Here is a 23,894-nt window from a genome sequence, read left to right on the forward strand (position 1 = left end):
ACAATATGTGAGAATACAGAACTGTTTGCACAACCTCATGGGTAATAATGGGACAGGAAGCCATTAAAACTTTTTTAAGCTGAGGACTCTCCACATATGATGATCTCTATCTGACAGATCTTAAAATTATCTTAAAATATAAAGGCAGCTATAAACATATCCACATTTAGGATATTTTAAGTTTTACCATATATTTGTCATGAATATAAATATATATAGCGGTCTAAATTTTAGGATAGGGGCCACCAAATATGTATAAAATATTATATTGAAAAATATTAAATTTCTATTATTTAATTCTTTTTTGACCCAGCCGTGAAACTAAATGTCAAATTCAGTACATTTTTATTTACAATTTATGTATTTGTTTAGTTATTATTTATTAATCATTTTTTATTGTATTTATATGTATTTTTAACACTATTTAGTTTATTAGTTTGCAATTCAGATTTAGATAAAACATTATTATTTAAGTTTATATAAATTTAATACAAATAAAAAGGTTTGGGATAGGTGTGCGTTCAACTTGAGTTTATATGGAAGTTGTAATTCTGAGATTATATCAGCACCTGAGTTGTGTTCAAATGGCCTGTGAATAACAGACCTCTGCCGTCAGATGATAAGTGTGAAGATTTTTCAAACATAAGTAATGAACACGTGGGTATCGTGTGATTTCTGTACTGTTAAGATAAAAGAGCTTGGAGGAAGGGAACAGTTTAACATCCTGCTGATACATTAAAACGGGTTCAATCAGTCACAAAATATTGTGAAATCATCAGCTATATTTCCTACCGATGCAGCTAAAATGTGATTGTTGAAATCTGTGTGTGTTTCAGTGTCCTCTATGTGCAGCAGTGCCCCTGGCTCGGGTCCCAGTTCTCCGAACAGCTCTAACTGTGCCATTGCAGAGAATGGCTCCAGCGGATCCGTCCCAAACATCCACGCTGAGGTGAGAGACTTACCCCCAACACGTTTGCTTCTCTTCTGCTCTTGCACTCTCCTTGGTTCACAAAAGGTTAGGGATGAAAAAAGACAATAAATTGGCTTCACCTAGGTAATGACAGCGTTTCTATGGAAACAGTCTACCGTACAGAGCCTTGTGATGGCTTGGGCTTACATTGATATGCTAATCCTAAAAAAAAAAAACACATGTTCTGAAAGTCATCCTTGCAGTAAGTTGTGTCTGTAGGCTCTAGAATGGCCGCAGCTGCTCTGGATGGACAGCAGGAAGCAGCCTGGGGTCGACCATGCATGCTAAGCAGCTAGCCTTGAGCATCACCTTAACCTTGAGAGCCGGAGAAATTGTGTGTGCACATGCCACAGAGGACTTGAAGCTGTAGGGGAGGAACGCTGAATTCGAATGAGCTAGTTTGTGTTTGATTTTGGATGACCACTCTATTAAATGCAAAACAAAACACTCTTTTTCAGACAAATATTACCATTTATAACAATTACATGTCGTTTATGCTTTTATAATTTTTTTAGTTATGCTAAATAATTCCATGTAATTGTTTTATGGACAAAATCTGTGTCTGTGGACAAAATTCTATTATGACTCTCTGTGGTCACAAAAAAATCCCAGGATGTCTTTCGAAAGAGTAGGGGTGTAACCCCGGCATCCTGGCCAAATTTGCCCAGTGGCCTCTGTCCATCATGGCCTCCTAATCATCCCCATATATATATACCAATTGGCTTCATCACTCTGTCTCCTCTCCACCAGTAAGCTGGTGTGTGGTGGGCGCTCTGGCGCAATATGGCTGCCGTCGCATCATCCAGGTGGATGCTGCACATTGGTGGTGGTTGAGGAGATCCCTCCTTCTATGTAAAGCGCTTTGAGTGCCAAGAAAAGCGCTATATAAATGTAATGAATTATTATTATTATTATTATTATTAAAATAGATCATGCAATGCACGAAGGTCAGACTTATCTTTTATTTGTTATGAATAATTGTATCTTTTGAGAAATAGAAAATAATCCAATTAAATATATATATATATATATATATATAAAAATGGGTATTATAAACGAGGTAATTTATGATATTAATATTTATATATAATATTAACATTATAAAATATACATAGAATAATAATAATATTTACTTATATAGTATACTTAAATAGTATTTTATGATAATGTTTTTAATTTTAATAATATGCAAAAAAAATTCCTGCAATTATGTACCTTTAACATAATATGTAGCATTGCATAGTATCTTTTAATTTGTTACATTATTGCTGTGAACATTTTTCAGTCTCATCAACCAGCAAAAAAGGAAATCCCTCTGTCCAGCGTCTAAAGGCTGCATACCACTCCCCAAAAATAGTGTTAGATCGTTATTCCAGAGCGCCTTTGTAGCCTAGCAGTGCAACCTCAAGAGATGTGATGGATAAATGTGAAGGAGAATAGAATGCTGACATCATCGCAGCTGCAAGTAGGGCACTTTGCCACGGAATGTCCGCTTTGTCTCTCCCTACCTCGTCTTTTCTGAGTGTAACCTTTGAGTCAGAGTGAGAATGACGTAGCTCAATAAACAACGTATAATGAAAGATTTAAATTGTGTCTTTGGGGATGAATAAACGTTGCCTTGTAAAGCAGATCCATTCGTTTTTGTTCTTTGGCTTTAAAAAATGGCTGCACTCCAAGTCTAGGGTCAGATGATTGGATTACCAGCACTCAGAAACACCTCTGGATTTCTCACTTGGATCTTTTTGGGATAATTTTTTATTCATTCGGAATTCAAAAATGAACCATCCATATAACTGCTTTGCCCATTTCTTGAACATGGCACAGAAACTGTTGTCTTCTTCAGGTGGTGCTCGTCTATTCCCAAATACAGACAATCCATTCCCACATGCTGCTTTCCCTGTCAAAAACTTAGTAAGGATTTCCAAAGAAGAATGCTTTTAAGTGATCAAGTCATGCCGAGACTTCTTGTCTGGGATTCCTTCCTGAGATAAAACGGCTTCTTTCCTCAAAGTTGTGGTGTTTGAAGTGTACAACCTGAAATACACAGTTGTGTTCAAATAAATAGCAGTGCGTTAATAAAAGTGAATAGAGTGCAACTATTTTTTATTAATAGCTTTTATTTCCAGATTTCAAATGTTCTGGAAACATTACACATTCCAAATCAAAGCATTAACAAATTTGATCAAGTCTGCATTATTTCTTTTACAGGAAGCAAAGAAAAGGAATATCAATCTGTTCAAAAAAATAGCAGTGTCGACATTTCAAACTTTTTTAAGATTAAACTTTACTTTAAATTACTGAACTAATATTTAGTTGCATAACCATTGTTTCTGCGAGGCATCGAGTCAAACCAACTTCTGGCACCTAGAAACAGGTATTTCAACCCAGAATGAACAAAATACATTCCACAGTTCCTGGGAATTTTTGGGGTTTGCTTCAGAAACTGCATTTTTTATGTCACCCCACAAGTTTTCATTGGGTTTGAGGTCAGGAGATTGAGAAGGCCACTCCACTACCTCGATCCTTTTCGTCTGGAACCAAGATGTGGCTCGCTTACTCGTGTGTTTGGGGTTGTTGTCTTGTTAAAAGACCTATTTCAGGGTCACTTCCTCTTCGGAATATTGCAATATAATCTCTTCAAGTATTTTGATGTATTCAAACTGACCCATGATCCCTGCTATGCGATAAATAGGTCCAACACCATAGTATGAAAAGCATCCCCATACCATAATGTTTGCGCCACCAAGCTCCACTGTCTTCACAGTACTGTGTCTTGAAGTCAGTACCTGGGGGGCGCCTGACGTACTGCCGATGAGCACTAGACCCGAAGAGAACAATTTTTCCTCTCGTCCGTCCACAGAATGTTATGGCATTTTCTCTCTGGGGCTATCAATTGGCAAATTTGAACCGATTCTGCATATGCCGTTTTTTCAACAGTGGTGCTTTACGGGGGCTTCTTGCTCTTAGATTAGCTTCGATCAAATGTCTTCTGCCTGTAACGGTACTTACAGGTAATTTTAGATCATCTTTGATCTTTCTGGAGGTGACGATTGGCTGAATCTTTGCCATTCTGACTATTCTTCGATCGGTTTTAACAGTAGTTGCTCGTTTTCTTTCGCGTGTTTCAGGTTTTTGTTGCCATTTTAAAGCATTTGAGATCATTTTAGCTGAGCTTCTTTCTACGTTTTTTCCTCTCCAATCAACTTTTTAATCAAATTACATTGTTCCTCTGAACAATGTTTGGAACGGCCCTTTTACTTAGCAATTCAGAAGGAAATATATTTTATAACAATGTGTGAAACATTTGCTTCCCTTCTTCCTTAATAAAGGACAATGACAACAGTTTTTTTTTTACAGAATGAGTGAATTATCTAATTAAACTCCACACTGCTATTATTTTGAACACGCCCCTATCAATGAATGAGTCAATTACTCAGAACAAGCAGCGTGCATGTCATGACAGTTGGGTCTGTTCTTTTTCTATTACACTACTACATCTACAAGTAAATGATCTGCAGTGCAGAAAAATCACTACTACTAAATAACAGTGGTTCATCAGGTTACTGATGTTGTACTGCTATTTTTTTTTTATTCAACTGTAGGTCTCGTTGTTTGTCCTATGGGGCTTATCTCTTTCTCTCCTTTTTATCATTCGGCAGCAGTTGCGTTCTCTGCATCAGTCTTTGACTGGGGATGGGACACCAAGTCCCCTGAGTCTCTACACCTCTCCATCTCTGCCCAACATCTCTCTGGGACTGCCTGCCAACGCACACATCACGGTAAGTGTCCTCTGCTAAAGCCTGGTGGCTTTGTGATAGTTGAGATGATTCAGAGTTTGCAAGTGGTGTAGGCTGAACCCTAGTGGGCTTGCTAGATTATTAGGTTGGTTTCACACTAGGGCTTTTGGTTTAGTCTCAAGAGTTTGGTTGAACTGATTTTCAGAAGTCAGATGCACACCATCAAACCGCACCCTAGTCTGCTTGAAAATGTGGTCTTGGATACGGTTCATGACCCAAAAGTATGTCAAAGGATGGAGAGCGGGGGCCAGTTGGAATGGAATCGAACCTCTTCTGGATTGGTCCAAGCAATGGAAACTTATAGACCTTATAGACTATAGTTGTAGCTTTATGGCAAAAAGCAGCTCAACATTCCCAAGAAATGGCTAAATGAATAGGATCAGTGTACAAACAACCAACTGTATAAAATTAACCCTACTCTGTGTAAAAATTGCATCTTTATTTTCAGCTAGATCAAATATACCGATAATGCCGATCAGGACATTCAGTATCTCTTAAACATATTTTACTAAATTGTTCTGGTTATTGGAAATTATATTACTCAGGAAACACTTTTAGAAGAAATTTAAACAGTCAACCCTGAATCCGTTTTTTTTTTATAGGTTTATATATAGGTTTAACCAACCAACATTATTCCCAAGTCTGCAGAATACATTTTCGTTCTCTTCTTCTCTACTCTAGGCCCCCCAGAAACTCAGTCCCCAGCAGGAGGCAGAGCGGCAGACAATCCAGAGTCTGCGTCAAGGTGGGGCACTGACAGGGAAGTTCATCAGCACATCGTCCCTACCGACGTGCCTTCCCACCGGGGCATCCCATGACCCTGAGCCCCCTTCCGCCTCTAATAGCCACAGTAGCCATTCCTCGCTGCTCCAGCACGTCCTACTCTTGGAGCAGGCTCGTCAACAGAGTGCACTTCTCGCAGGTACAAACCAAAACGTATAGAATACAGTCATCTTACCTCAAATGCACTGTTATTTGCTTTGGGTAAAAAGATTATGCAAATACTCTTACGTTGTTCTGGCAACAAGAAGTCTCAGTGTGTAAGGGACGATACATGCTGCCACGAGTTGCAAGTAGTTGACCTGAAAGAGAAAACTGACCATAAAAAGAGAAAATGTATTAATGCCCACTGTAGTATCCCTTGAGACAGCACATTGTTTAGAAATAAGCAACATGCAAAATGGAGCATGTGTAGCTAGAACACTCTATGTCTAGTTTAAGTACTTGCGCTTGTTTCAGGCCTTACGGTCATACTTTACCTCTTTTTCCTTTGTCATTTTGATGACTTGCTAATATGGCTAACATTATGGTTGATAATATTAATGGAGTTTTGTGTATATACAGTATGTCGGTTGCACAAGAAGGACTGTGTGTGAAGAAGAAATGTGAAAAGTCATAGTACTTCTGTACCAAGTTGACAAAACTAACATTAAAAACATTGTTTGCATCGCTTCGTAACCTTACTGGAATGTCCAAACATAGTTAATCTGGGAATTTGTATTAGCTCACACTTTATCTCTATTTTCAACCCACAGTTCCCATGTACGGACAGTCTCCGCTGGTAACGGGTGAGCGAGTGTCCAACAGCATGCGTACAGTAAATAAGTTGCCTAGGCACCGACCGCTGAGCCGTACTCAGTCAGCGCCCCTGCCGCAAACACCACAGGCCCTGCAGCACCTCGTAATGCAACAGCAGCATCAGCACTTCCTTGAGAAACAGAAACACTACCAGCTACATAAGGTAGAGGGAGCTCTGATGGTATGTTTGATGCTCTGGCCAGCATTTATTCAAGCAAAAAACTTTTTTGGTTTATGTGGTTTGAACGATTTAGTAAAAGTTGCTAACGAGCCCCACCTTTGTTTAGATCCTCTCCAAAGGGGTGGAGCTTCCACGACAGCCTCCCACTCACCCAGAGGAGACGGAGGAGGAGCTTACGGAAACCACAGAAATGCAAGACGAGCGAGGGGAGGGGGCTGATCATGTAAGGGAGGGGCTACAGAAAGAGAGCTCTGGTGAGACCACACCCCCTTCGGAACATCTGGTCCAGTTTAAGGGAGAAAGCACAGAAAGTGACTTGGAGGAAGAAGATGATGATGATGAAGCCATTGAACTAAGGGAATGTGATGAAGAGGGCGCTCCCTATGGCCAGGTGAGAAATTACAGCGTGTTGCCTTTTTTATACTGAGGTTTTTTGTTTGTAAGTTAAAGGTGAAGAGTATAATTTCTGCAGCACTGGTGTCATTAAACGGAATTGCAAAAATTATTTTCAAAGAGGTTTCTTGAAAGCCATCATCTGCCATAGGTCTAACACCATTGGTATTTACATGGGGGAAAATGACACACACAACCTTTAAATGTGATTTTCTGAGCCACCAACATGTACTTTGCATGGTTCAGCTAGTTTCTTGAACTTCTAAGGATCTCTAAACTTCTAATACTCCTGTTAACCTTTGTCTACCATTCTAATAACAACTGATATGGTCAGCTTTCTATATTTATCCCTTTCTCCTTTATTGCCGTTCCCCATTCTATTTTGCATAACATGCAAAGCAATCAAAACTTATTCAGAAACTTCAACTTTAGTGCCGAGCGAGCAAGGCAGAGCAGTGACTACGTATGAGTCACTTTTCAAAACCTATGCACCTGTGAAACTTAACTTACTGTTTCCTTTGATATGAAACATGTTTTTTACATTTATTATTTTATATTTATTAAACTAGAAGCAGCTGTGCCTCAAATCTGTGTGGATTTCGTGTTGTTGTTCAGCTTTTAAGATCCATCTGAACGTCTTTCCGATGCTTCTGTCACTGCACATTTCGAGAGCTTAAGTGCGTAGGCAAGTTCCTGATGAGCGTTGCGACACTCATGCGGGGGCTTGGTGACTGGAGATCGAGGGTATCCCTCTCAACCAGAGCGATTGCAGCTTTTTCGCCCCCTGAAAAGGAGGGATTAAAGAGGAAGATTGCTCTCTTCTCTTCCTCCCACCAGTGACTCACCACTGGAGGCTGGAGGGGAGCGGACGAGAAGAGGGAAAAAGAAACGTAGAAATAATTGCTAGATGGGAAGACGCAATGAACTCGACTTGGTGGAGGTTCCTCTGAGAGCAAAGGTTTATCTAGTTTGCGGTGCTTGCTTAGGTGTTTAGCTTTAGGGTTTTACTTTTGCTCATACTTCTGAGTTAGAGATTTAAACAAACCCCTATCTCAAATGATTAAACTTTGATATGAAACTAAGGCATCTAGGAACCAGAAAAGGCTTAAGGCAAGCTTTTGCCACCTGAGCTAAAACAATTCTTAGCATTGTGCTGCCATTAGTGGCAAGCAACGTTCACATTTTGTTCAGAAAATGTAAAAATCAGTATTTGCCAAAGAGCTAATTTTCATAGACCTGCACTTTTATTCTTGGATTTATACTTATCTTGCAAAAAAGTATAATATAAATATTATACTTTATATAATATAAAACTTTATATAATATACAATTTTTTACTTTATATAATATAAAGTAAAAAAAAATATCATGAATTTCAGATTTGGTACAATAGTGTTTTTTTTTTTTTTTTTACATTACTATGATAGTAATACCATGGTATTCTTCAAAAAACTGTTTAAAATACCATATTATTTAAACAGTACTTTGAAGAATACCATGGAATTATAATCTGATATGGTCATTTTAGCAAGGTACTATACATTTTTATGAAATTTGAAATAAAACCATATTTGAGCAGGCTTATTCATATCTTACCAGTGTTATTTAAGTATTATTTATATTGTAGTATATTTTTAATAGTTAAGTTACTGTGGACTTTTTCAAAGTACTAACAGTACCATCTAATCTGATACCATCATTATACTGCAACATCATTGCACTTTTCATAAAGACTTTTTGTGTGTAGTTTTGTAATATGTTATTAATCTATTGATAAATGTGCATTATTTTTATCTCACAAATCTTGAATCAGTGAATATATACAGTGCCTCCTTAAAAAATTTAATGAGAAAAGAATACATATTACAAAAATAAAACAACACAAATATTACAAAATGTGATTTAAATTTTTTTTGTGTGAGTTTTAACAGACCCCCTAAAGCATGCGTTGGGTAATTGAGAACAAATGGGGGAAAGTCATATAACTGTATATGATTGGTTTGTGCGATAAATCCCGCCTCTTGTTTTCATACGTGTTCGCGAATCGGTCTAAATGAACAAAATTAAGGCGTTAATGGGAATACTAATTAAAAAGTATGTAAGCAACACCCACTTAGATATCACCGCTTTGTCATGTCAAAATCAAACTTGAAATTGCCTAAAAACATAGGCAATAGTTGTGGGGGTTTTTTGAGCGAGCAATTAGCTTGGTGAAATTAATGTTAAAGTAATGTTTTTAATCAGGAAAATGCGACAACATTAAATGTAACTGGGACATGAATTTACATTTGATTTATAAAAAAAAAACATAAAAAAAAAGACACTGTGAGGTCTTTGCCTCCCCATTTCAGAACACCACTGCACACCACTGAGATTGCATTATCTATTCCAGCCCATTCGTTTGCATTTGCAGATTTAATCCTCCAAAAGAGCTCATTTTGATCTTAAAACAGCCCCCTGGTTATGAGGGAGGGGGGAAGGAAAAACAAATGAATGAGTGAGAGTGAATGAGAGGGAGAGGGAATTATTGAAAGAAGAGCAACACCCTCCTCCTCGCGCTCACTCTGCCTGCAATCATTGAGAAAAAATTTCAAAAGAGCACAGCATTAGAATTCAGACTGCATCCTCCTCGCGCAGCAGCAGACTCACACACTCACACACATCTACACATACACTCCTCCGTGAATGGACCTTCTCTGACTCATCTCTCCTTGGTGATTCATCTCCTCCTCCGGACCCCGCCCGCCTTTGCTGCCCTGCACTTCACACCCAATCACAGCCCACCAGGGTGATGTGACACGCCGCAGTGTGTGTCTGTTATGCGGTGACATGTAGTCACCATTGAGGCAGCGATATACGAAACACTCCATGTCACTTTGGTCAGTCACGGCCCCTAGCTGGCCTTTCCTTCTCATTAAAACACACCCACCTACACCCTTGTGTGTGTGTGGATGCTTCTGCTTGCTGCTGTGTGTCTTGAATACAAATTGAGCCCCCGTCACCTGCCATAGTGAGAGAGACAGATGCTGCATAGCTTTAGTGTCTCGAATAAAGAGAGAGTTGGTATGAAGAAGGGAATTGTGCATATATGTGTGTCTGTGTGTGTTGACATAACTTCAACCTCAAGGTCTCATGCAAGAAGAAAAAACAACTAGTAAGAATCCCATCATCTCGCATGGGCCTCCATTGCGCGTTGTACTGCATCAGCGGCTGTCTTGCTGCACACACACACGTTCATTCCGCTCGTCTGATATAGAGCAGACTCTAGGGCTGTTTACTGCAAAAGACTTTTGAGTAGATTTTTGGCAAATGTCCGCTGGGTTTCTTTGACATGCTCCAGACCATCTACTTGTACATGTACATCATGTACTGATGTTTAGTCTGTTATGATCTTAACTTGCTCTTTACACTCACTCACTCCTGTGTTATTTTAGTAGTATTTATATAGAATTATAGTCTTTATTAATATTTAGAGTTTTTTTAGTGTTCATTTTAATTTTTGTTAAAGTTTGTGTCATTTTGTTATGTGCTTTTGTCAATTTGATGTTTTACCAGTTTTATTAGCTCTTGTTTTTTTGTTTTTCTGTAGCTTTCAAGTTGATTAAAGATTTACTTTATATTTGACAAGGCAACATTTCTTTAAATTTTATATTTATTATTATTGTTGTTATTATTATTATTATTATTAGGGGTTCAGGCACAAAGTGCTGAAACCCTATTGTAATTGTAAGGATTTGTAAAACTGATCGTACAGACCAAACTGTAAGTGCCAGAGACTTGAAACCTGGCCAGATGGTAGGCCTCAATTTGGGGAGAACCTATCAGAGTATGACCCCGATTGGCCCATAGGTAGCGCTACAGCAACCAAAAGTACTAAATTGCTCATAACTCCTAGAACGTTTGACTTAGACTCAAGGTTTTTACACCACTGCACTGTGATCCTTGGCTCAAGACGGACAAAATGTATATCTCCAGGGTCATTTAGAAAAGGGGCGTGACAAAATACACTCAAAAGCCTATAAATCCTAAAGGAAAACTCAGAACTTCACAAAAAAACGATGAGCATATGTGTCATAACATGCTGAAGAAGCATGGAAAGTTTCATGGAGATCGGACCATAGGTGACGCTATAACTGTTAAAAACCATATATTACCATATATTGGTAAATTGCCTTTATTAGCTGTAAATGGTCTTTTCCATCTATTATGTCCGTGGTTACATGCTTGCTAAATAAAACTTAATAACTTTTGATGCTTTAGTGCTTAAAGGCCTCAAAAGCTTGAACCCCGATAAATGCTTTTACATTGATGTGACTGTGTCCATGTTTCTGATTGGTTGATCTTGGCTGGAGACTTTTTCAAACTCTATTGAAGTGACTCCAAAAAGTTTTTTTTTAAACTGAATTACATGAAATATTGTTGATAGTGTACTGAACCTAATGAAACTGTACTGAAGTGAATTGAGCTGAACTTATTTAGAGTGTAAAGAATAAAACAGTACTGTACCATAGAGAACTGAATTCAATTGTTCTGACAAGAACCGATTCAAAGTGTGCTGAACTAAATCAAACTGAGATGAACTGAACTGCTGAACTGTAATGAATTAATGATGATTGTGTGCTTTTTCCGCAGTATTTGGACCAGCAGCATGTGCAGCAACTGAATGTGTTCCAGGCTTCCCTGTCCATCACGGGAATGCCCCACAGACCCCTGGGAAGGGCACAGTCGTCGCCCGTCACTTCTAGTCTTAAAGCAGCACCCCTGAACGAGGTGCCCATTAAGCACCTCTTCACAACAGGTACGCTGCACCGCTGTCCATCAGTCGAACAAGACAATATCCTTAGTAGATTGTGTTTTTAATCATTTCCTCACTCTCTGCAGGGCTGGTGTACGACACCTTCATGCTAAAGCACCAGTGCATGTGTGGGAACACACACATCCATCCCGAACACGCCGGTCGCATTCAGAGTGTTTGGTCTAGGCTGCAGGAAACGGGCCTGCTTGGTCGCTGTGAGGTGAGTGCGCCATCTTCTGGAAGGGTGGAAGAATTGGCCAGAAACAATTAACGGGAAGCTTCATGTTAAAGCTCATCTTTTTCCGTTAAAAAATACAACACCGCTCCATTTACCTGAAAATTCAGCTCTTTCTGTTCAAAAAGTTTGGGTAAATTAATACTTTTATTCAGCAAGGACACCGTAAATTGATTAAAGGTGACAGTAAAGTCATTTATTTTGCAAAAGATTTCTATTTCAAATAAATGCTGTTCTTTTAAACTTTTTAGTCATCAAAGAATCCTGAAAAAAAAAATGGTCGCGGTTTCCACAAAATATTAAGCAGCACAACTGTTTTCAACTTATAATAACATTTAAAAAAAATGGTTTCTTGAGCAGCAAATCATCATATTAGAATGATTTCTGAAGGATCATGAGACTGGAGTAATGGTGCTGAAGATTTTTGAAAACATTTTAAAATATATTAAATATAATACATTTTCACAATTTACTGTTTTTACAGATTTTACTGTATAAATGCAGCCTTGGTGAGAATAAAAGACTTCTTTCAAGAGCATGAAAAAATCTTAGTGCACACAATTGTTAAATACTTTTGAGCAGCATATTTTTAAATAGATAAAGATAATTTAAGCAATCATTTAGTGGTAAAATTGCACAGCTATTGTTTACAATGTAATTCAGGGTTCCGTCAGTCACGGAAAATTTTAAACAAAACTGTTGAATAATTTATAATGGCTCAGTCATTATACCAATCAAAATGTTTTTTTTTACAAATAACTGTAAAGATAATAGGCCCCTTGTAGTGGCTTGGTAAATCATGGATGCTGTCTCAATGTACTTTCTATGTTTGTTTGTGTGCAGAGGATCAGGGGAAGGAAGGCCACACTAGATGAAATCCAAACCGTTCATTCTGAGTACCACACGCTGCTCTACGGCACCAGTCCACTGAACCGACAGAAACTGGACAGCAAGAAACTTTTAGGTGTGCTTTAGAAGCTCTCTGTTGTGATGTGTGAATGGAGTTTCTGCCGTCTTGATTTTAGGACACCAAAACAGGATTCTCCTCCTAGTACACCATCCACAAAAAGCTTCCCTTGCTTGCTTCCTATTTGATGGGTTGCTTAAGCAAACCTCCTTTGACAGACGCCTAGGCTTTTTTTAGGTCCTAGACATTTGCCCACCCCCGCTTCTGAGTCACCAGCAAAGTGTGTGTGTGTGTGTGTGTGTGTGTGTGTGTGTGTGTGTGAGGGTGAGAAGGTTCAGCTACGGACAGAGTTGCCATCACCACCTCCACTTTTATGTGAGGCACACTTTGAGGAAGTGCAGACTGTTTTGACCTTGAGTGCTCTTTGTAGAACAGTGAGACAGATGATAGTTGTCAGCGTCCTCCAATGAGCATCCTTGAGACTGAATAAGTTATGTCAATTATGTCATTACCCCTGAATAGATAATATGTGAACAACAGATGTGTGCCTAAACATAACACTCCTTCAGATCAGCTTCTAATTTCCTTTTTTAATTTTCTAGGCCCAATAAGTCAGAAAATGTACGCTGTCCTACCGTGTGGAGGCATTGGGGTACGTTTTTTTCCATTTTTGTGTCCATTTGTCCCACTTATATAATAAAGAATGAAATGGCATTCACATTGCATTTAACTCTATGTACTAGGAAGTATATATAAACAAAACAGAATTCATCTGGATTTGTTTGGATTGTGAAATGTAGATATTATTGGATAGCTTTTTTTATTTTTGGTTATTGTTAATATTATTATTATTAAGGTACACTATGTAACTTTTGGCCCTCTAGCAGTAAAAAAACAAAACTAATATGCATTTTTCAGAAGAACATTGTTTTGTTTGTGCTTCTGCTCTGCGTGACTGTGTTTAATGAAATGACTCTCACGATAGATAATGCTTTACAATGAACTCTGTTATATAGCTACATATGGCAATTTATCTGTCCAATAAAATACCCTTCTCACCTGAATAATAAAAACGCCATCTACATGTCATTTCAAACAGTTTAAATCCTTCAGTTCTCGCCATCTCCGAAAAGCCAATGTTGATTTTGGTTTTATTACGAGCTTTGTCGCGATCTCCTTTTGCCAGCAGACCCTCCTCTGTTCTGATTCTCCGGAGGTTCAAGTTTTAGCTGCTCCATGTTAATCTTTCTCGCTCGTTGTGTCAACTAAACTATGCCACTCCCACATGCGTCAAAGTAGCCGGAGCAACGTTTCTCTATTTACGAATATGATGAGACACGCTCAAACGAATCACGCAAGTACGCAATTTACTGCGAAAAACCATCCCACTCGGTCTAAAGTGTAAATAATTATAATAAGCTTACCATAGTGAATCAGGGTAAGACACAAACACATTTTGGAAGATTTGCTGATGTATTTACTCATTATTTAAATTTAGTTAATTTTGAACAAAAAGTTACATAGTGCACCTTTAATAATAATAATGTTTTACTTTAATGTTATAATTTAATATAATAATATTTAATGTTATAATTTAATATAATAATATATTAAAAATATATAATATATTTTTATAATAATATTTAAATTATTATATTATTATTATATTCAATTATGTAAAATAAATAAAAAATCTAAATAATAATTAGAATACTCACTATTAGTTATTTAAGTATAATATTAAAATAAAATTATAATAAAAAAACATTTAAATAGTAAAAATAGTAAAAAAAAAACATTTAAATGAATTGTCCCCAATAAAACCATGGACATTTATTGAGGAAGTGAATAGGATCAATTCTGAGTTTGTGACAGTAGGTCAGTATAACAATGATATGTAACTAGAAGTGACGTCATCTTCGAAATCGATGGACTGCATAAGATATGTAACATGATTTTATGTCCTGTAGGTGGACAGCGACACAGTGTGGAACGAGATGCACTCGTCAGGTGCCGTCCGTATGGCGGTGGGCTGCGTCATTGAGCTGGCCTTTAAAGTTGCTGCTGGGGAGCTGAAGGTTCATATTCGCTTCTCTCACCACGGATTCGTGTCTATTTGATGTATATTTGGTATAAATATTATTTGCTTATATTATATGACATTTTCTTCTGTTGTCCTCCTCTTCCTTCTCTTCTATTTTTGTTTGATGGATAGAACGGTTTTGCGGTGGTGCGTCCTCCTGGTCATCATGCTGAAGAATCCACTGCCATGTAAGTAGTTTTGAAAACTTTTGAAACTTTAATTGAGAGTCTGTATAAAATGTTTAATTTCAAATATTTTAATGTAATTTAAAGCCGTTTACTTTATCATGTTTATTCTACATAAACATCCCCACATGTTGAACATTGGATTGCTTTATGTCATGCTGTGAGTTGTGTGTGGCCAGATGTTTGATATCTAGATGTACTGTACTGTAAATCATTTATGCGGGTTCACATAAATGAGTCCACTGCTCTGTGTGTGTCTTGGCAGGGGTTTTTGTTTCTTCAACTCAGTGGCCATCACTGCCAAACTCCTGCAGCAGAAACTCGGGGTGGGCAAGATCCTAATCATAGACTGGGTGAGTTTTTAGGGTGAGCTCCATGCGATACACAGTCTCCTGTGATGTTACAGTCCTAACAAGAAATATTATTGTACTGATTCAGTTTAATTTTGATGAACAAGAAGATTAAAATCTTCTCTAAAAGATTTCAATTCTTTTCATAGGATATTCACCATGGAAACGGGACCCAGCAGGCTTTTTATAATGACCCCAATGTGCTGTACATTTCCTTGCACCGTTATGACGATGGCAACTTTTTCCCAGGCAGTGGCGCTCCTGTGGAGGTAACAACATTTCAGTCACTGTGTGAAGATGCTTAAAGGAATAGTTCACCCAATAAATTTAATTTCTGTCATTATTTACTCGCCCTCGGGTTTTTCCAAACCTGTATGAATTTCTTTTTTCTTCTGAACACAAAAGAAGATATTTTGATGAATATGGGTGACAAAACAGGCCCAGGGAGGCATTGACTTCCAAAGTATGGAAAAAAAATACTGTGGAAGTCAATGGGATCCATCAACTGTTTCTTCAAAATATCTATCCCTTTAATTTGTGAATGGTGGCTTCCTGTAGTCATATGACCAGAATTGTCTTTTTTTTCTAACTGGTTTTCTCATGGGATATGTATAGGTAGGTGTGGGTCCCGGAGAGGGCTTTAACGTCAACATTGCCTGGACCGGCGGAGTGGAGCCACCTATGGGTGATGTGGAGTATCTGACTGCCTTCAGGTGAGATATGCACTTTCTGTCTGTTAGGGGGAAAAATGCTAAATATAACTCTTTTAACATTAAAAACATTTACTCTGAACCCATTACATGGTTTGAGGAGCTGTGCAGATCATTTGTAATTCAAACACTTCCTGTCTGTGTGCTTGTAGAACGGTGGTGATGCCCATAGCCAATGAGTTCTCCCCAGATGTGGTGCTAGTGTCAGCTGGCTTTGATGCAGTGGAGGGCCACCAGTCCCCCCTCGGTGGATACAACGTCACCGCCAAATGTGAGTTTGCTGTTTTACTGTTTCCAGAACCAGAGGTCAGATGGCACAAATTATCATTTTGTACCCCCTAATTGCATAGATGAGTTGTATTATACACATAAAAGACCATTTAAAATGCAGTCATACATGGACTACCTAAGATCTTCTGGGTCAATAAATATTGCTGTCATACTGGTCGTACCACTAGACAGTATTAACTCGATAGAATTATAGACTTTTAACCTGCATTTCTGTTAAAATTGGGGGCGTTTAAGGTTTTTCATGAAGGCTTTTGAGTTTGTTTATAGTTCATGAATTACCCAGCATGCTCCTGGCTCTCTGCGTAGGTTTCGGCCATCTCACTAAGCAGTTGATGAAGTTGGCTGGCGGCCGTGTGGTTTTGGCACTGGAAGGAGGTCACGACCTTACCGCCATATGTGACGCATCTGAATCCTGCGTGGCTGCATTGCTTGGAGACGAGGTACCCGTCATTCATTCACACACATCCAACTAGCACACGATAGGATTATATAGGCTGTTCTATTTTGGGGTCTCGGTGATAAAACAAAGGGTTAAATCTTAAATAATATCTGTCTGCTAGCATTTAATTATGCCAGGGGTACATATTAAAAGATCTTGTAGAGTAAATAAGTTCATTTCAAAATTGCTGTTATTATTTTTGGTGTCTCTGGGACCCTAAACATAAAAACAGTATCAGCAGAACATGAGCTTTTAATAGCTTAAAATAAGTCACAGTAGGTACTACTTTTGAATAAGTAATTACCAGCGAACCTTAAAAAGTACATTCTATATAGTATGAATGTGTGTAGTGTGAATATAATACGGATGTACTACATACGACATGTTCTCATTGTCATGTGACCTACAAGAATGAGTTGCGTCACTTCAATGCCCTTTACAAATCCTCTCCCTTCCCCTCATGGGATAGTGTCCTTTGGACGTGCACCTCTCACCGCAAATAGTAGATCATCCGAATACTGGGAATTCAGACATTCTACACACACTGTTTTTTACTTATTATATAGTAGGGAAATATGCAATTTTTTGATGCAATAGTGTTCCTGTTGGTGAAATAAACATATAAATTATTTTATTTCTTGATCTATTAATGTTTTGTGTGTGTGTGTGTGTGTTGCAGTTGGATCCTCTGCCACTGATGGTACTTCAACAGAAACCGTGTCCAAAAGCAACAGCCTCTCTAGAGAGGGTCATTGAGATTCAGAGTAAGTGAGAAACCGAAGGAAACTTGGTTAAGAATTACATTAATTTCTACATTCAGTCCCTCTTTATTTTATAGTACGAGAAAGTGTGTTCAGTAGGGTTTTATATTTAGACATTTCTTTAAAGGCACACCGTGTAAGATTTTTTTGGATTAAAATATCCAAAAACCACTAGAACAATGTTATATATTTTGTTGATTTGTGCACTTACATTATCCCACATGTTTCTAAGAATGTTTAAATCCAGAGAAATAAGCAGTTTTACAGGATCGTGTCACCTATCAATGACATCATACCCGCGTTACCCTCGATTTCCGGTTTTATTTTGTAGAAACCACGCTGAGCGAACGCACAGAGTAGCATTATAACAACTTTCATCACACTCAAATGTATCTAATATGATTAAACATCGCTGCGTTACTCCACATACGCATGACTGGAATAGCGGAAGCAGTCTGTGGCATAATACAAGCTCCACTGTTCTCGAGCCGTGTGTCACGCTCGTCTCTCATTAGCCATGAATATGAACATTAGATAGATCATCCATGAATATGATTTCTGCCCGAGACTCTGTCGTATTCTCCACCGGCTGTAGAGGTGAAGACAACAACTCCCATGATTCTGCGAAATCAAGGCATCATCAAGCTATGCCTTTTTAAAAAAGCGACCTCTAGCGGTGAAAAATCACATAGTGTGCCTTTAATGTACTTCATTTCATTTTATTAGAGGATAACCCCTTGAGATGGAACATCTCATTTTCGAGGGGGTCCTCAAGATAACACCAAACACTTACACATTCGCACACACTAATGCTCTTCTTCACAACCAACCACCTCAACCTGTCCCACCTCTGTCCAAAGCATTTTCACATAAACAATATAGTATGACATTAAGATATTACAGGAGAGAACCATTTTTGACGAAACCACAAAAGCAAACAAATATAACCTACATATACATACCAATACAAAAATACATACCTATATACACATATGCATACAAACGTGCATGCACATACATAATTTCTTACTAAGGGCATTAGAGACACAAAAGCTCATATACCAGGAAAACATATACATTGGTCACACGATTGCAAATAAGTTAAAAGGGCTGACTTAAAGAGTGGCTGACTTAAAGAATGTTTATTTAAAATAAATATCTTACCAGGAAAAACTGCAAAATTTCAGTTAAATATTAAATTGAATGATCTTATACAGTTTTTCTATTATAAGTTTATTTGTTTTTTGTTCAGACATAGCATAGAAAATGTTAATGAAATGTTTAAAAATCAGTTTTTAGGTCTTGATATGTAATTGCTGATCATTTTTTATTTATCTTCTCGTGATCTGTAGGTAAACACTGGACGTCTCTGCAGAGGTTGGCTCCTACAGTGGGTCAATCTCTCCTGGACGCTCAGAGGCGAGAGAAGGACGAGGCAGACACTTTGACCGCCATGGCCTCTCTCACAGTGGACAACGATCAGCAAACGACTTCCACAGAAACCAGCAGGTATCGCAACTGGAGTCGAGTCTGTTGTTATACACCGTATACCAAACATTTAACATATAACTTTAGCCTAACTATAACCGGTTCACCAATTATACCTTCCTCAGATCTGCAGAGGAGCCAATGGAGGAGGAGCCCGTGTTGTAGAAGAGCGAGTAAAGTACATCACTGCTCCAACCTTCTTGTTCACGTGTGCTTGGCACTGGCCACCCTGACGTCACGCCTCATGTTCCTCCTCCCAGCTCTTTGATTGGTTCCCTCGGTCCTTCACTCATTTCCAGGTGCTTGACTGACATGTTCAAGGCCCACCCACTTTCGCTTTTCTGAGGTAAAGCATAGCAAACTGTTGCCGAAAGGGGACGACAAAGGCATTATGGGTAATTGCAGGACCACTCAGTGAGGGTTGCTCAGCTGGATAGGCCGAACAATGGAGTACTCTTCAGAGAAATGCCTTCGATTTCAATTAAGCATTGTATTGAACTGGGGACGTAAAGAAGAAAATGCAACAAAAAAAAAAGTAGAGGAGGAGGAAGGGAAAAACGACACGACAGCATGTGGATGTTGTTGCTCGGAGGGCCGCGAAATAAGCTTTGTTTTCTGTACAAAGTATAAGAAATGTACAAAGTTCCAAAAAAAGCCAACAAGCAGCAAAAATACTTCAGCACAAAACACACATATACACTCATTCACAAACGAACATGGTTCCCAAAAGAGGAACCAGATGTTCGGGTCGTGACAAAACACCTTTTGCAGACAAGTATACTCGTTTACACTGTACCGTGTCGATTATTTGGTATACTTTTGCATCTGTATAATAACCTGTTGTGAAAAGCACACAAACATATGAGAAATATAAATATATATATAAATATACATACATACATATAAGCATATGTGTTTTGTGTGTACCGTATACACAATTGAACACTGAAAAATATATAAATACTTTATATCTCCTTTATGAAACGTTTTCTTATCAGCTGTGGTTGTACATACAGTAAAAGAGCCTGCAGACTTTTATCTGGAAGTGGAAGAACGATGGTTAGCCTTTTTTTCCCAGAAGCATTTCTTTTCTTTCAGAGAAAACTGTACTTTTTTTGGAATATACGGCTTTGCTATAACATGCTCGCACATAAACATAAATGCGTTTTACGACAAAGGTGTAAAATACGGAGAAGGGATTTTCAAAGCGTCCATCTCGACCTTCGTGGAGAACGAGGAAAGACGCGTTGTGGTAATGTCTGAAGAAAGACTCTTTTTGTTTTTTCAAAGAACTTGGTGCCTTTTATACTAAGGAAAACATTTAACAACACCAATACTTAACAAAAATCGCAAATCCTCAGAGTTAACTTTCATTGATTTGTTTGATTTTCAAATTGCCTTAATTTTTTTCAAAGAAAACTAATTTCAGCCATGAACGACAGAGCAGCACAAACCGATTATTATCTTCCTTCTGCCCCGGTTTCTTTTCTTTTTCTTTCTCATTGTTTTCTTTTTTTTAAAGATGTAAATGTTGTGTTCTTGGAAAAAGGTTTTGATACTCCTCCTTTTTATTTTACTGTTAACGAATGAAAGAAATTCAACGATTGTTTTATTTATCCGTCCTGTGCAATAGACTAGCGCATGACGTGATTTGTTTGGAAACACTGACAATGTCGTGACCAACTTCCTGTTTGTTTTCTTTACCGTATATTAACGCCACCTTCCTTTGTACATGTATTTGTTTGGCTCCCTTACACTCGTTTATTTTACTTTATTTCCATTGGCGAGAGAGTGTTAGCGGTGACTTTTTGTATTCAAACATTTCCTTTTTTTGTACAAAAATGTAAACGAAAAAAGAGTCTATATCAGTGTTAATTTCATCATTTGATTTGAAGTATTCTCTGATAAGGAATGTACAGCGTGGTACAGATATTATTGATGATGTTGATTTATGTCACTGTGCAGTGCATTTGCCATTGTCCTTTTTCAGGATTTAAGGATATTTTTTTCCGGCAATAAGAGTGACTAGGCTACCACTTTTTTTCTGTTTAATACTGAAATACTAAAAACCTTTTGGTTACATTTTCATCATCTTTTGATATAGCTTTTGTGCTATCGATATGGTTGTTTTTCACCAGACTAATTAGTATTGTTCATAACTGTTCATAACAGTTTGTTGTATGCTGATTAATCACTTGTGCACTTGTGGATGAAATGCAATGGCTTGTTTATGACCCTGAAATAATCATCCTTTATTACATTTTCACTGTGTGACAACAGTTTTGGGGGGCCAAATTCGATTTAATCTGCTGCGTCTTTATTTAACGTCGTCACCCTCTTCCTTCAGCAATGTCACAGAAGCAACATTACTTGGTCTGAGAGGTGACAACGTGTCTAATGGCAAGTACTTTCAGTGAGACTGAACTGGGTCTCAAACATCTTGCACTAATACTACACTGTAGGTCCGAACCTAATTGTGTGTTTTCTTTTTTCTTTTTCTCGGTTCTCAGACGCAAATTATGAGGCATTAAAAGCAAAGTGACTTATCTCAGCAAATGCGTTTAAATGACACGTGAACTCTCTCGTCAGCGTTTTTTCTTTGTGTATGTTCATTGGTTCACCGATGAACTGTTGATGTTGAAGCGACAGACATTTCGATGCGCGTTTCTTGACTCTGCTCTCATTTGATTTATTTATTTGGAGTCAGAAATGGCAGCTGAAAGCAAGTTGCATCGCTTCTGGATCAATGCTTGTCTCGTTGTAAATCGATGAAAAATTAAGTACCTGCATTTTGTCTCTTCTCTTCTTCGACAGCCTCATAGCCTTTGGGCAATAACATTACATTATAGTGATCAACAACAACAACAACAAAAAAGGCCAGTTTTTTCACAACAACAGTCCTCTAAGAAGAGCCATGTCACCATTGGATAAAGTATTTATACGTCTGAACTGTATGTTGAAACACTAAAGTCAACTGTTTTGCGGTTGAAGAGAAACAGGAAACAAACACTTTGTGAAAATCAGGCTGACACTAGCCTCTGTACTTAGATACTGTAATATACACTAAGAGAATTTCCCTCTTCTATGTGGCTGTCTGAATCAGGAACTACTGTGATCAGGTTTTGTAACGTTTGGATGTAGATCACCAACCATTTGTGCATAGTTTTGTATCTTCACCCTATATGGTGTCAAAGAGTTTATTGACCGTGCAGTTGGTGGTGAAAGCTTTTTTTCTCTTGTTTTTCGTTCCTCTTTTTAGTTTTAAGGATGAATCCAGCTGGCGTGTTGGTCCCTTTTTGAGACCTAAACCTTCTCCTTAGGTGTGTTGGGTTAAGCAATACATAGAGAGGGAAAATAATCGATCAGATGTAATACAGTATATGACGCTTGGCTTTCTTGAACAAGGCACTGAGGGAGGCTGTTCATTTTACGCAATGATCTTTACACAAAGAAAACAACGTGAATGGCCTTACGACGGACACCGGGAAACCTCTGTATGTGTAAAAGACATCGACATTCGCCATGGAAGATAGCTTTACTGTCTCTGCCACATATTTTGCTATTGGGTAAATATGTATATTTATTGATAATTCATATGTTGTGTATATGTTGTGACCTATGATCGTCAAGGTTCAAAGAGTGCTTGTATATTTTTTGACTTTTTTGAAAGAGAGGTTGTGACTCCTTCACTGTCCCTTTGTTTCTTTGCTGTTCTACATCACTTGTTGTGATTGGTCGTTTCAATTTGTGAGACCTTTTAACCTTACATTTTTAAGATCCTTTCTCTCTCTCTCTCTCTCTAATCTCCTCTCTTTTTTGTCTATCTTCTGGTCATATTGATATGCAGAAGTTATCTGAAATTATCAAAGCACATTCCCTGATTTATTGTGTTCTTTCAATGCTTTCATGTTGCGACAATACAAAGGTGTGTATACTAACTGCTACACACGTGTATATAGGGTGCATATATGTGTACACATGTGCAATACACGCTATTTGAGCAATCTATTACTGTGACTATTAATCATTAAAAAGTGCTGTCCCTTTGAATCTTTTTTTTTTTTTTTTGTCATTTCTTTAAGCAACAATGAACTGCTCAACATATACAAGGAAACCTTTGGGCCAGTGGTGATACACATACTGGACAAGACATTTAGTTTGTGAAATAAGTCTGTTGCCCTTCGTCTTAACTTCCTGCAGTGTTGTCTAGATTTGTATGCTCTGCTTTTTGTCTTAAATGGGTTCAAATTGATGCATGGATATTTGTGACAAATATTTAATTTTAAAGCTAAACATACCCCCTGATGCATTTGTTTTCATTCAGCTTGTCTCTATTCGTATATTTAAGATTTTGTAATATTAAAATCTTCTTTGAAATAATTAAATCACTGATCATTTTCAATAATGTATTATTACTATTATTATTTGTATTTTTTATTATACTTATAATATATTTTTATAAAACTTAAAAAAAAAAAATATATTGTTATTTCATATTCTAATGTATTTTATGAGTATTTCTAATGTAATGCATATAGAAATATTTTCATTGGTACCATGTTTTTCTGTACCATAATAGAAAATATAAATATTGTGAGTGTGAGATGCAAGTTTAGCCAAGAAACCATGTAATGATTTTTTTTTTTTTTTCATATAAATTAGGTGTTTTCAAACATGGGAAAGTTCAGTGAAAAAAATTATTATATATATACAGTAGTCAACATTTGAAGT

At 37.7% G+C, this 23,894-nt stretch overlaps 1 protein-coding gene across 5 annotated transcripts in view; it reads left to right on the forward strand.

Annotated features, from left to right (window-relative positions):
• Window positions 1-20,319, forward strand: part of hdac5 (histone deacetylase 5) — a 78,478-nt gene extending 58,159 nt beyond the window's left edge. For 2 of the 5 annotated variants that reach the window (XM_056234704.1, XM_056234700.1), the window contains 19 exons: window positions 837-949; window positions 4,630-4,749; window positions 5,449-5,689; window positions 6,303-6,526; window positions 6,633-6,917; window positions 11,552-11,717; window positions 11,801-11,934; window positions 12,793-12,913; window positions 13,459-13,508; window positions 14,827-14,934; window positions 15,072-15,127; window positions 15,390-15,477; window positions 15,624-15,743; window positions 16,090-16,187; window positions 16,337-16,455; window positions 16,782-16,915; window positions 17,594-17,678; window positions 19,028-19,184; window positions 19,289-20,319. In XM_056234704.1, coding sequence (XP_056090679.1) covers window positions 837-949; window positions 4,630-4,749; window positions 5,449-5,689; window positions 6,303-6,526; window positions 6,633-6,917; window positions 11,552-11,717; window positions 11,801-11,934; window positions 12,793-12,913; window positions 13,459-13,508; window positions 14,827-14,934; window positions 15,072-15,127; window positions 15,390-15,477; window positions 15,624-15,743; window positions 16,090-16,187; window positions 16,337-16,455; window positions 16,782-16,915; window positions 17,594-17,678; window positions 19,028-19,184; window positions 19,289-19,328 — 2,459 coding nt within the window. In that variant the 3' untranslated portion in view covers window positions 19,329-20,319. The remainder of the gene's footprint in view (window positions 1-836; window positions 950-4,629; window positions 4,750-5,448; window positions 5,690-6,302; window positions 6,527-6,632; window positions 6,918-11,551; window positions 11,718-11,800; window positions 11,935-12,792; window positions 12,914-13,458; window positions 13,509-14,826; window positions 14,935-15,071; window positions 15,128-15,389; window positions 15,478-15,623; window positions 15,744-16,089; window positions 16,188-16,336; window positions 16,456-16,781; window positions 16,916-17,593; window positions 17,679-19,027; window positions 19,185-19,288) is intronic. The other 3 variants (XM_056234702.1, XM_056234701.1, XM_056234703.1) reach the window with 3 other exon arrangements.
• Window positions 20,320-23,894: the final 3,575 nt, after the last annotated feature.

This window comes from Rhinichthys klamathensis, unplaced genomic scaffold, assembly GCF_029890125.1.
Source record: "Rhinichthys klamathensis goyatoka isolate OS25496 unplaced genomic scaffold, OSU_Roscu_1.1 h1tg000401l_1, whole genome shotgun sequence".
Lineage (NCBI taxonomy): Eukaryota > Metazoa > Chordata > Actinopteri > Cypriniformes > Leuciscidae > Rhinichthys > Rhinichthys klamathensis.